Below are 14,081 nucleotides of genomic sequence, written 5' to 3' on the forward strand. Positions count from 1 at the left end.
CCTAAATAAACAAGAAAATAGATGCGTTTGATAAACATATTGCTAAATATTTCAATTTAGGCCTGGATTTTTTTCCCCCCACAATTATACAACTTCATATGTTCCTTGTAAATATATCTTAATTAATTACGGATGTTGATTTACATATAGCCCTAGGGCATTATTGGGAACACCAAATTCATTTAACTCATCCTTTAATTTTTTGCGGCGTAAAACAATAATACACAAAATAAATAATATCTAAAATAATTTTAATCTGATAATGTTTTCTATTTTTTTCCACTTTTGCCGTTTAAAGTAGGCCTATTGTTGTCACTGTCATCACAGGGCGAGATCAGCTGCAAAGCGGCCTGCTGAACGCTGTTCAAATACCATTTTAAACAATATGAATATAACTAACAATAATAGAAGAATCATCTGTATATTTAAACGATCGTGTTTATAAGTATTTCTTTAGTGTTGGCAATACGTTCTAATTTCACCAGCCATCGTCATACACGTGGTTTTATTATTATTAATATATAGCTAATATACCTGTAGACTACAGGTAGGCTGCAGCTCCACCTGCAGTTATCTTCATTAACCTGTAATCAGATGGTAGAGTTAGCCTCCAGCTATCTCGGTTTACACACCATGATGTTCAAACGTCCTATAACCTGAATATAACCTGATTAGAGGTCCTGTAATCAGATGGTAGAGTTAGCCTCCAGCTATCTCGGTTTACACACCATGATGTTCAAACGTCCTATAACCTGAATATAACCTGATTAGAGGTCCTGTAATCAGATGGTAGAGTTAGCCTCCAGCTATCTCGGTTTCCACACCATGATGTTCAAACGTCCAACTCACTGACATGATGGAGAACATATTGACATGTGTATATATTTATATTTATATATATATATTTTTATAAGTTTGAAAAGAGATCTAAACATTTTTTTTTATATATATATATATATATTTAGTTTGAAAAGAGATCTAAACATTTTTTTATATATACTTTTTTAAGTTTTAAAAGAGATCTACATTTTTTTATTTTTATATTTATATATAATTTGAAAAGAGGATTAATACCAGATGTGTAGAACTGAACCCCAGTAATATAGTACCAGTGAGAAGGTCTCATCCTCAGCCCAACCTCTTTTCTACAGAGTCTATTTATTACTATCTGGACTACGATCATTACATGTCCTACTTGTTTAACTCTGCATTATTGGGAATGATATATATTTTCACCACTCAAATTAACTTCGAAATTGAGGGACATTTACACATTTGCTGTCCTAATTTGCTGTCCTAATTTGCTGTCCTAATTTGCTGTCCTAATTGTAATTAAATTAAAAAAAAACATAATTACATCAAACGAAATGCAGGCATGCATGTCACATAATATATGGTAGATTACTTGTTAGATATTACTGTACGGTCGGAACTAGAAGCACAAGCATTTCACTACACTCGCATTAACACCTGCTAACCAGGTGTATGTGACCAATAACATTTGATTTGATTTGAATGAGTTTGTAAGTAAACATTTCACTGTTAATGTTTACACCTGTTGTATTCTGTGCAATGTGATAATTGAATTGTGACACACATGTAATATATTAATAGGATAAATAAAACTATTGCTTGCCTCTTTTACTTTCTCTCCCGGTATCAGGTCATTATAATGAGCGATCTAATGAGTTATTTCACCACAAAGCACTGACAGACATTTACAGCTGTCAAAACTGGTCTGAACTCAACCTGAATCCGTCTATATAGACAAATCCCTTCTGAACACATCAGCATTGATCTACAGGCACCCGCCCCCCCAAAACACTGACAGAAATCTACAGGCCCCCCCCACCCCCCAAAACACTGACAGAAATCTACAGGCCCCCCCCCCCCCCCCCAAAACACTGACAGAAATCTACAGGCCCCCCCCCCCCCACCAAAACACAGACAGAAATCTACAGGCCCCCCCCCCCCCAAAACACTGACAGAAATCTACAGGCAACCCCCCCCCCCAAAACACTGACAGAAATGTACAGGCCCCCCCCCCCCAAAACACTGACAGAAATCTACAGCCCCCCCCCCAAAACACTGACATAAATCTACAGCCCCCCCCCCCCAAAACACCGACAGAAATCTACAGGCCCCCCCCCCCCCAAAACACTGACAGAAATCTACAGCCCCCCCCCCCCCAAAACGCTGACAGAAATCTACAGCCCCCCCCCAAAACACTGACAGAAATCTACACCCCCCCCCCCCCTAAACACTGACAGAAATCTACAGGCCCCCCCCCCCCCCAAAACACTGACAGAAATCTACAGTGCCCCCCCCCCCCAAAAAACACTGACAGAAATCTACAGGCAACCCCCCCCCCCAAAACACTGACAGAAATCTACAGGCCACCCCCCCCCCCAAAACACTGACAGAAATCTACAGGCCCCCCCCCCCCAAAAGACTGACAGAAATCTACAGCCCCCCCCCGAAACACTGACAGAAATCTACAGCCCCCCCCCCTAAACACTGACAGAAATCTACAGGCCCCCCCCCCCCCCCCAAAACACTGACAGAAATCTACAGGCAACCCCCCCCCCAAAACACTGACAGAAATCTACAGGCAACCCCCCCCCCCTAAACACTGACAGAAATCTACAGGCACCCCCCCCCCCCCTAAACACTGACAGAAATCTACAGGCACCCCCTCCCTAAACACTGACAGAAATCTACAGGCCCCCCCCCCCCCAAAACACTGACAGAAATCTACAGGCAACCCCCCCCCCCAAAACACTGACAGAAATCTACAGCCAACCCCCCCCCCCTCCGAAAAAAAACAGGCAAAGATATAAATGGAAAGAAAGGCACCATTTTGTGTGGAGGCTCCAGTGCTGTGCTTAAATTCATCGATGACATCCCAGCATGCAATCCTCTCCAGGTTGTGGGATTGGGAGAGGTGACTGATGGGACGGTCGTCACGGTGATGGCGGGGAACGATGAGAACTACTCGGCCGAGCTGAGGAACGCGTCAGGGGTGATGAAGAATCAGGTGGCTCGCTTTAACGACCTGCGCTTCGTAGGCCGCAGCGGACGGGGTCAGTGTCTATACTATCTACATCTATATGTTATTATGCTGGATCTATATCTAACTGAATGTAGGCCGTGTGTTAGTGTCTATATCTTCATATCTACGTACAGTTGAAGTCGGATGTTTACATACACCTTAGCCAAATACATTTAAACTCAGTTTTTCACAATTCCGGACATTTAATCCTAGTACAAATTCCCTGTTTTAGGTCAGTTAGGATCACCACTTTATTTTAAGAATGTGAAATGTCACAATAATAGTAGCGAGAATGATTTATTTCAGCTTTTATTTCTTTCTTCACATTCCCAGTGGGTCAAAAGTTTACATACACTCAATTAGTATTTGGTAGCATTGCCTTTAAATTGTTTAACTTGGGTCAAATGTTTCTGGTAGCCTTCCACAAGCTTCCCACAATAAGTCGGGTGAATTTTGGCCCATTCCTCCTGACAGAGCTGGTGTAAATGAGTCAGGTTTGTAGGCCTCCTTGCTCGCACACACTTTTTCAGTTCTGCCCACAAATTTTCTATAGGATTGAGGTCAGGGCTTTGTGATGGCCACTCCAATACCTTGACTTTGTTGTCCTTAAGCCATTTTGCCAAGACTTTGGAAGTATGCTTGGGGTCATTGTCCATTTGGAAGACTCATTTGCAACCAAGCTTTAACTTCCTGACTGATGTCTTGAGATGTTGCTTCAATATATCTACATAATTTTCCTCCCTCATGATGCCATCTATTTTGTGAAGTGCACCAGTCCCTCCTACAGCAAAGCACCCCCACAACATGATGCTGCCACCCCCGTGCTTCACGGTTGGGATGGTGTTCTAAGGCTTGCAAGCATCCCCCTTTTCCCTCCAAAGATAATGATGGTCATTATGGCTAAAAAAGGTCTATTTTTGTTTCATCAGACCAGAGGACATTTCTCCAAAAAGTACGATCTTTGTCCCCATGTGCAGTTGCAAACCGCATACTGTTGACCACATACTGTTGACCACATACTGTTGACCTGTTGACCACATACTGTTGACCTGTTGACCACATACTGTTGACCACATACTGTTGACCACATGCTGTTGACCTGTTGACCACATACTGTTGACCTGTTGACCACATACTGTTGACCTGTTGACCACATACTGTTGACCACATACTGTTGACCTGTTGACCACATGCTGTTGACCTGTTTTGACCACATGCTGTTGACCTGTTGACCACATGCTGTTGACCTGTTGACCACATACTGTTGACAACATTCTATTGACTACATACTGTTGACCACATAGTGTTGATATTTTGACCTGTTGACCACATACTGTTGACCACATAATGTTGATATGTTGACCTGTTGACCACATACTGTTGACCTGTTGACCACATACTGTTGACCTGTTGACCTGTTGACCACATACTGTTGACCTGTTGACCACATACTGTTGACCTGTTGACCACATACTGTTGACCTGTTGACCACATGCTGTTGACCTGTTGACCTGTTGACCACATACTGTTGACCTGTTGACCACATGCTGTTGACCTGTTGACCTGTTGACCACATACTGTTGACCTGTTGACCACATACTGTTGACCTGTTGACCTGTTGACCACATACTGTTGACCACATACTGTTGACCACATACTGTTGACCTGTTGACCACATACTGTTGACCTGTTGACCACATACTGTTGACGTGTGGACCACATAGTGTTGACCACATGCTGTTGACCTGTTGACCACATACTGTTGACCTGTTGACCACATAGTGTTGACCACATGCTGTTGAACTGTTGACCACATACTGTTGACCTGTTGACCACATAGTGTTGACCACATACTGTTGACCACATAGTGTTGACCTGTTGACCACATAGTGTTGACCTGTTGACCACATACTGTTGACCACATACACTACCGTTCAAAAGATTCTTAGTCCTTAGTTTTTGAAAGAAAAGCTAATTTTTTGCCCTTTAAAGTTGACAGAGCTTGAGAGGATCTGCAGAGAAGAATGGGAGAAACTCCCCAAATACAGGTGTGCCAAGCTTGTAGCGTCATACCCAAGAAGACTCAAGTCTGTTATCGCTGCCAAAGGTGCTTCAACAAAGCACTGAGTTAATACTCTGAATATTTATGTAATTTTTTATTTTTTTTATTTTTATAAATTAGCAAAATGTTCTAAAAATCTGTTTTTGCTTTGTCATTATGGTATATTGTGAGTAGATTGATGAGAAGAAAAAAAACGATTTAGGCCACAGTTAGGGGCTATATCTATATCTATCTGAATATAGGCCACAGCGGCCACAGTTAGGGTCTATATCTATATCTATCTGAATATAGGCCACAGCGGCCACAGTTAGGGTCTATATCTATATCTATCTGAATGTAGGCCACAGTTAGGGTCTATATCTATATCTATCTGAATATAGGCCACAGTTAGGGTCTATATCTATATCTATCTGAATGTAGGCCACAGTTAGAGTCTATATCTATATCTATCTGAATTTAGGCCACAGTTAGGGTCTACATCTATATCTATCTGAATATAGGCCACAGTTAGGGTCTATATCTATATCTATCTGAATATAGGCCACAGTTAGGGTCTATATCTATATCTATCTGAATATAGGCCACAGTGGCCACAGTTAGGATATACATCTATATCTATCTGAATGTAGGCCACAGTTAGGGTCTACATCTATATCTATCTGAATATAGGCCACAGTTAGGGTCTATATCTATATCTATCTGAATATAGGCCACAGTTAGGGTCTATATCTATATCTATCTGAATATAGGCCACAGTGGCCACAGTTAGGATCTACATCTATATCTATCTGAATGTAGGCCACAGTTCGGGTCTATATCTATATCTATCTGAATGTAGGCCACAGTTAGGATCTACATCTATATCTATCTGAATTTAGGCCACAGTTAGGGTCTATATCTATATCTATCTGAATGTAGGCCACAGTTAGAGTCTATATCTATATCTATCTGAATGTAGGCCACAGTTAGGGTCTATATCTTTATCTATCTGAATGTAGGCCACAGTTAGGGTCTATATCTATATCTATCTGAATGTAGGCCACAGTTAGAGTCTATATCTATATCTATCTGAATGTAGGCCACAGTTAGGGTCTATATCTTTATCTATCTGAATGTAGGCCACAGTTAGGGTCTATATCTATATCTATCTGAATGTAGGCCACAGTTAGGATCTACATCTATATCTATCTGAATATAGGCCACAGTTAGGATCTACATCTATATCTATCTGAATGTAAGCCACAGTTAGGGTCTATATCTATATCTATCTGAATTTAGGCCACAGTTAGGGTCTATATCTATATCTATCTGAATGTAGACCACAGTTAGGGTTTATATCTATATCTATCTGAATGTAGGCCACAGTTAGGGTCTACATCTATATCTATCTGAATTTAGGCCACAGTTAGGGTCTATATCTATATCTATCTGAATTTAGGCCACAGTTAGGGTCTATATCTATATATTAATGTTACTATATCTGTTAAAATGCTTCAATGTTCTGAATGTAATATATATATATATATATATATATATATATATATATATATATATATATATATAATTCTCACCCATCTACACACAATACCCCATAATGACAAAGTGAAATGCACATGTTTTTAGACATTTTAGCAAATTTATTGATCATGAAATACAGAAATATCTCATTTACATAAGTATTCACACCTCTGAGTCAATACTTTGTAGAAGCACCTTTGGCAAGGATTACAGCTGTGAGTCTTTCAGGGTAAGTCTCTAAGAGCTTTCCACACCTGGATTGTGCAACATTTGGTCATTATTCTTTAAAAAAATTCTTCAAGCTCTGTCAAATTGGTTGTGCATCATTGCTAGACAACCATTTTCAGGTCTTGCCAATAGATTTTTAAGTAGAATCTCAAAACTGTAACTCGGCCTCTCAGGAACATTCCCTGTCTTCTTGGTAAGCAACTCCAGTGTAGATTTGGCCTTGTGTTTTAGGTTGTTGTCCTGCTGAAAGGTGAATTAATCTCCTGTGGAAAGCAGACTGAACCAGGTTTTCCTCTAGAATTTTGCCTGTGCTTTGCTCCATTCTGTTTCTTTTTTATCCTGAAAAACTCCAAAGTCCTTGACTATTACAAGCGTACCCATAACATGATGCAGCCACCACTATGCTTGAAAATATTAAGTGTTACTGAATAATGTGTTGTATTGGATTTTTCCCAAACATAACACTTTGTATTCAGTACAAAAAAAATGTATTGCTTTGCCACATTTTTTGCAGTATTGCTTTAGCGCTTTGTTGCAAACAGGATGATATTTAGGAATATTTTTGTTCTGTACAGGCTTCCTTCTTTTCACACTGTTAATTAGGTAACTATTTTTGGAGTAACTACAATGTTGTTGATCCATCCTCAGTTCTCTCTGATCACTGTTTTAAAGTCACCATTGGTCTCATGGTGAAATCCCTGAGCAGTTTCCTTCCTCTCCGGCAACTGAGTTAGGAAGGACGCCTGTATCTTTGTATTGACTGGGTGTATTGATAACACCATCCAAAGTGTAATTAATAAATTCACCATGCTCAAAGGGATATTCAATGTCCTCTTTTTATATTTTTACCCATCTACCAATAGGTTTCCTTCTTTGCGAGGCATTGGAAAACCTCCCTGGTCTTTGTGGTTGAATCTGTTTTGTGAAATTCACTGCTCAACTGAGGGACCTTACAGATAATTGTATGTGTGGGGTACAGAGATGAGGTAGTCATTCTAAAAATCATGTTAAACACTATTATTGCACACAGAGTGAGTCCATGCATCTTATTATAAGACTTTTCAGGCAAATTTCTACTCCTGAACTTATTTACTAATTGACTCAAGACATTTCCAAGTCCAGAACAGACTATGGGAGGCTCACAGTACTACATAGAGTCATGGCTACATGGAACTCTATTCTACATACGGTAACAAGCATACCCCACAAGACATGCTGCCAGAGGTCTCTTCACAGTCCCCAAGTCCAGAACAGACTATGGGAGGCTCACAGTACTACATAGAGCCATGGCTACATGGAACTCTATTCCACATACGGTAACAAGCATACCCCACAAGACATGCCACCAGAGGTCTCTTCACAGTCCCCAAGTCCAGAACAGACTATGGGAGGCTCACAGTACTGCATAGAGCCATGGCTACATGGAACTCTATTCTACATACGGTAACAAGCATACCCCACAAGACATGCCACCAGAGGTCTCTTCACAGTCCCCAAGTCCAGAACAGACTATGGGAGGCACACAGTACTACATAGAGTCATGGCTACATGGAACTCTATTCCACATCAAGTAAGTCATGCAAGCAGTACAATCAGATTTAAAAAAAAAACAGATACAAATTAAAAAAAATAGATAAAAATACACCTTATAGAAAAGCAGGGATTGTGAAGTGTCACAAACACAGGTACAAACTCACATAACATACACACTAACACACGTACACCTGGATTGTGGGTTGTAGTAAAGTAGTGGCCTTTCCTCGTGAACTTATTTAAAAGCTTTTCTTTTTTTTAAATTAATTTGTAAACAATTTTGGAAAACATAATTCCAGTTTGACATTGTGGTATTGTGTGTAGACCAGTGACAAAGCATGTCATCCATAAAACTACAACGTGGGAAAAAGTCGAGGGGTGTGAATACTTTCTGAAGGAACTTCATATCTGTTAAAATACTTAAATGTTCTGAATATAGTTATAGTATTCTGTATACCGCAACCTCTATATATTTGTGCTTTTCTATATTCTATATTTATTTTTCTATATTCTATATTTATTTTTCTATATTTATTTTTCTATATTCTATATTTATTTCTATATCTATATTAGATGACATTGCATTATGTCATTAGTGTGAATTTAGCGTTAATATTTCCCTTAATCAAATCAAATGTATTTATAAAGCCTTTCTTACATCAGCTGATATCTCAAAGTGCTGTACAGAAACCCAGCCTAAAACCCCAAACAGCAAGCAATGCAGGTGTAGAAGCACAGTGGCTAGGAAAAACTCCCTAGAAAGGCCAAAACCTAGGAAGAAACCTAGAGAGGAACCAGGCTATGAGGGGTGACCAGTCCTCTACTGGCTGTACTGGGTAGAGAGGAACCAGGCTATGAGGGGTGGTCAGTCCTCTACTGGCTGTACTGGGTAGACCAGAGGAACCAGGCTATGAGGGGTGACCAGTCCTCTTCTGGCTGTGCTGGGTGGAGATTATAACAGAACATGGCCTAGATGTTCAAATGTTCATAGATGACCAGCAGGGTCAAATAATAATAATCATAGTAGTTGTCGAGGGTGCAACAGGTCAGCACCTCAGGGGTAAATGTCAGTTGACTTTTCATAGCCGATTGATTTCCTCATTTCATAATCATGCCTATTCAAGTATTTTTATTTGAAATGTTGGTAAAAACCAGGAAGGCCTGAATAACCCAGTGAGAATGGTGCTATATATTTAGGGTTTAATTGATTGAATAAGGGTTAGATAGAGGATATGGGTCTGCCATCAGGGACAAACAAATCACAAAACACCACGTAGCTGAGGCTAATCCCACGGCATCACCAGTGACTAGCCAGACACCACACGGCCACACGGCATCACGGCATCACCAGTGACTAGCCAGACACCACACGGCCACACGGCATCACGGCATCACGGCATCACCAGTGACTAGCTGGACACCACATGGTATCACCAGTGACTAGCCAGACACCACACGGCATCACCAGTGACTAGCCAGACACCACACGGTATCACCAGTGACTAGCCAGACACCACACGGCATCACGGCATCACGGCATCACCAGTGACTAGCCAGACACCACACGGTATCACCAGTGACTAGCTTGACACCACACGGCATCACCAGTGACTAGCTGGACACCACACGGCATCACGGCATCACCAGTGACTAGCCAGACACCGCACGGCCACACGGCATCACCAGTGACTAGCTGGACACCACACGGCATCACGGCATCACCAGTGACTAGCCAGACACCGCACGGCATCACGGCATCACCAGTGACTAGCCAGACACCACACGGCATCACGGCATCACCAGTGACTAGCCGGACACCACACGGCCACACGGCATCACCAGTGACTAGCCAGACACCACACGGCCACACGGCATCACCAGTGACTAGCTGGACACCACACGGCATCACCAGTGAATAGCCGGACACCACACGGCATCACCAGTGACTAGCCAGACACCACACGGCATCACCAGTGACTAGCCAGACACCACACGGCATCACCAGTGAATAGCCGGACACCACACGGCATCACCAGTGACTAGCCAGACACCACACGGCATCACGGCATCACCAGTGACTAGCCGGACACCAGACGGCCACACGGCATCACCAGTGACTAGCCAGACACCACACGGCCACACGACATTACCAGTGACTAGCTGGACACCACACGGCATCACGGCATCACCAGTGACTAGCTGGACACCACACGGCATCACCAGTGACTAGCTGGACACCACACGGCCACACGGCATCACCAGTGACTAGCTGGACACCACACGGCATCACCAGTGACTAGCCAGACACCACACGGCCACACGGCATCACCAGTGACTAGCCAGACACCACACGGCCACACGGCATCACCAGTGACTAGCTGGACACCACACGGTATCACCAGTGACTAGCTGGACACCACACGGCATCACCAGTGACTAGCTGGACACCACACGGCATCACCAGTGACTAGCTTGACACCACACGGCATTACCAGTGACTAGCTGGACACCACACAGCATCACCAGTGACTAGCTGGACACCACACGGCATCACCAGTGACTAGCTGGACACCACACGGCCACACGGCATCACCAGTGACTAGCTGGACACCACACGGCATCACGGCATCACCAGTGACTAGCCAGACACCACACGGCCACACGGCATCACCAGTGACTAGCTGGACACCACACGGCATCACGGCATCACCAGTGACTAGCTGGACACCACACGGCATCACCAGTGACTAGCTGGACACCACACGGCATCACGGCATCACCAGTGACTAGCTGGACACCACACGGCCACACGGCATCACCAGTGACTAGCTGGACACCACACGGCCACACGGCATCACCAGTGACTAGCTGGACACCACACGGCATCACGGCATCACCAGTGACTAGCTGGACACCACACGGCATCACGGCATCACCAGTGACTAGCTGGACACCACACGGCCACACGGCATCACCAGTGACTAGCTGGACACCACACGGCATCACGGCATCACCAGTGACTAGCTGGACACCACACGGCATCACCAGTGACTAGCCAGACACCACACGGCCACACGGCATCACCAGTGACTAGCCAGACACCACACGGCCACACGGCATCACCAGTGACTAGCTGGACACCACACGGTATCACCAGTGACTAGCTGGACACCACACGGCATCACCAGTGACTAGCTGGACACCACACGGCATCACCAGTGACTAGCTTGACACCACACAGCATTACCAGTGACTAGCTGGACACCACACAGCATCACCAGTGACTAGCTGGACACCACACGGCATCACCAGTGACTAGCTGGACACCACACGGCCACACGGCATCACCAGTGACTAGCTGGACACCACACGGCATCACGGCATCACCAGTGACTAGCCAGACACCACACGGCCACACGGCATCACCAGTGACTAGCTGGACACCACACGGCATCACGGCATCACCAGTGACTAGCTGGACACCACACGGCATCACCAGTGACTAGCTGGACACCACACGGCATCACGGCATCACCAGTGACTAGCTGGACACCACACGGCCACACGGCATCACCAGTGACTAGCTGGACACCACACGGCCACACGGCATCACCAGTGACTAGCTGGACACCACACGGCATCACGGCATCACCAGTGACTAGCTGGACACCACACGGCATCACCAGTGACTAGCTGGACACCACACGGCCACACGGCATCACCAGTGACTAGCTGGACACCACACGGCATCACTAATCATTGATTTCGTTGAGTCTCAGTTCAGTTGCCAAGAAGAGAATCTCACCTGCTGTAACCTCTATATACACACACACTAATTCAGTAGAAGGGCTCTCTCTCTCTCTGTCTCTCTCTCTGTCTCTCTCTCTGTCTCTCTCTCTCTCTCTCTCTCTCTCTCTCTCTCTCTCTCTCTCTCTCTCTCTCTCTCTCTCTTAATCAATCTGGACTGATCATATTTTATAGAAGGTCATTATAGTGTCTGTGTCTGGCACTGTCTGAATCTTGCTCTGTAGCTTGTTACTCCTATCCTACTCCTATATTACTTCTATCCTACTCCTATCCTACTCCTATATTACTCATATCCTACTTCTATATTAGTCCTATCCTACACCTATATTAGTTATATCCTACACCTATATTACTCCTATCCTACACCTATATTACTCCTATCTTACTCCTATATTACTCATATCCTACTCCTACATTAGTCCTATCCTACTCCTATATTACGTCTATTCTTCTCCTATATTACTCCTATCCTTCTACATTACCCCAATCCTACTCCATTATTTCTCATAGCCTACTCCTATCCTACTCCTTTGTTACTCCTATCCTATTTCAAATATTACTCATATATTACTCCTATTCTACTCCTATTCTACTCCCATATTACTCCTATATTACTCATATCCTACTCTTATATTACTCATATCCTACTCCATGTTTACTCATATCCTACTCCATTTTTACTCATATCCTACTCCTATATTAATCCTATCCTACTCCTATATATCTCCTATATTACTTCTGTATTACTCCTATCCTACTCCTATATTACTCATATCCTATGCCAATATAACTAATATCCTACTCCTATTTTAGTCCTATCCTACTCATATATTACTCCTATCCTACTTCTATGTTACTCCTACCCTTCTCCTGTTACTCCTATATTACTCCTATATTAGTCCTATATTACTCCTATATTACTCCTATATTACTCCAATCCTACTCCTATATTACTCCTATATTACTCCTATATTACTCCTATATTACTCCAATCCTACTCCTATATTACTCCAATCCTACTCCTATATTACTCCTATATTACTCCTATCCTACTCATATCCTACTCATATATATCTTCTATCCTACTCCTATATTACTCATATCCTACTCCATTTTTACGCCTATCCTACTCCTATATATCTCCTCTATTACTCCTTTATTACTCCTATCCTACTCCTATATCACTCATATATTACTCCTATTTTACTCCTATATTCCTCCTATCCTATTCCAATATTACTCCTATCCTACTCCTATATCACTCATATATTACTCCTATTTTACTCCTATCCTACTCATATATTACTCCTATCCTCCTATACTATTCCTATTCTACTCCTATATTCCTCCTATCCTATTCCTATATTCCTCCTATCCTATACCGATATTACTCCTATCCTATACCTATATTACTCCTATCATACTCATAACCTACTCCTATATTACTCCTATCCTATTCCTATATTACTCCTATCATATACCGATATTACTCCTATCCTACTCCTATATATCTCCTTTATTACTCCTATCCTCTTATATCACTCATATATTACTCCTATCATACTCATAACCTACTCCTATATTACTCCTGTCCTACTCCTATATTACTCCTATCCTACTCCTATATTAATCATATTCTACTCCAATAATACTCCTATCCTACTCCTATATGAATCATATCCTACTCCAATATTACTCCTGTCCTACTCCTATATTAATCATATTCTACTCCTATAATACTCCTATCCTACTCCTATATTAATCATATCCTACTCCAATATTACTCCTATCCTACTCCAATATTACTCCTATCCTACTCCAATATTACTCCTATCCTACTCCTATTCTACTCCTATATTTCTTCTATCCTCCTCCTATATC

General features: G+C 42.7%; 1 protein-coding gene across 1 annotated transcript in view; it reads left to right on the forward strand.

Moving 5' to 3' along the window:
* Positions 1 to 14,081, forward strand: part of LOC115184136 (runt-related transcription factor 2-like) — a gene marked incomplete at its 3' end in the record, with an annotated part of 85,291 nt that overhangs the window by 61,153 nt on the left and 10,057 nt on the right. The window contains exon 3 of the mRNA XM_029745126.1: positions 2,927 to 3,083. Coding sequence (XP_029600986.1) covers positions 2,927 to 3,083 — 157 coding nt within the window. The remainder of the gene's footprint in view (positions 1 to 2,926; positions 3,084 to 14,081) is intronic.

This window comes from Salmo trutta, unplaced genomic scaffold (assembly GCF_901001165.1).
Source record: "Salmo trutta unplaced genomic scaffold, fSalTru1.1, whole genome shotgun sequence".
Classification (NCBI taxonomy): domain Eukaryota; kingdom Metazoa; phylum Chordata; class Actinopteri; order Salmoniformes; family Salmonidae; genus Salmo; species Salmo trutta.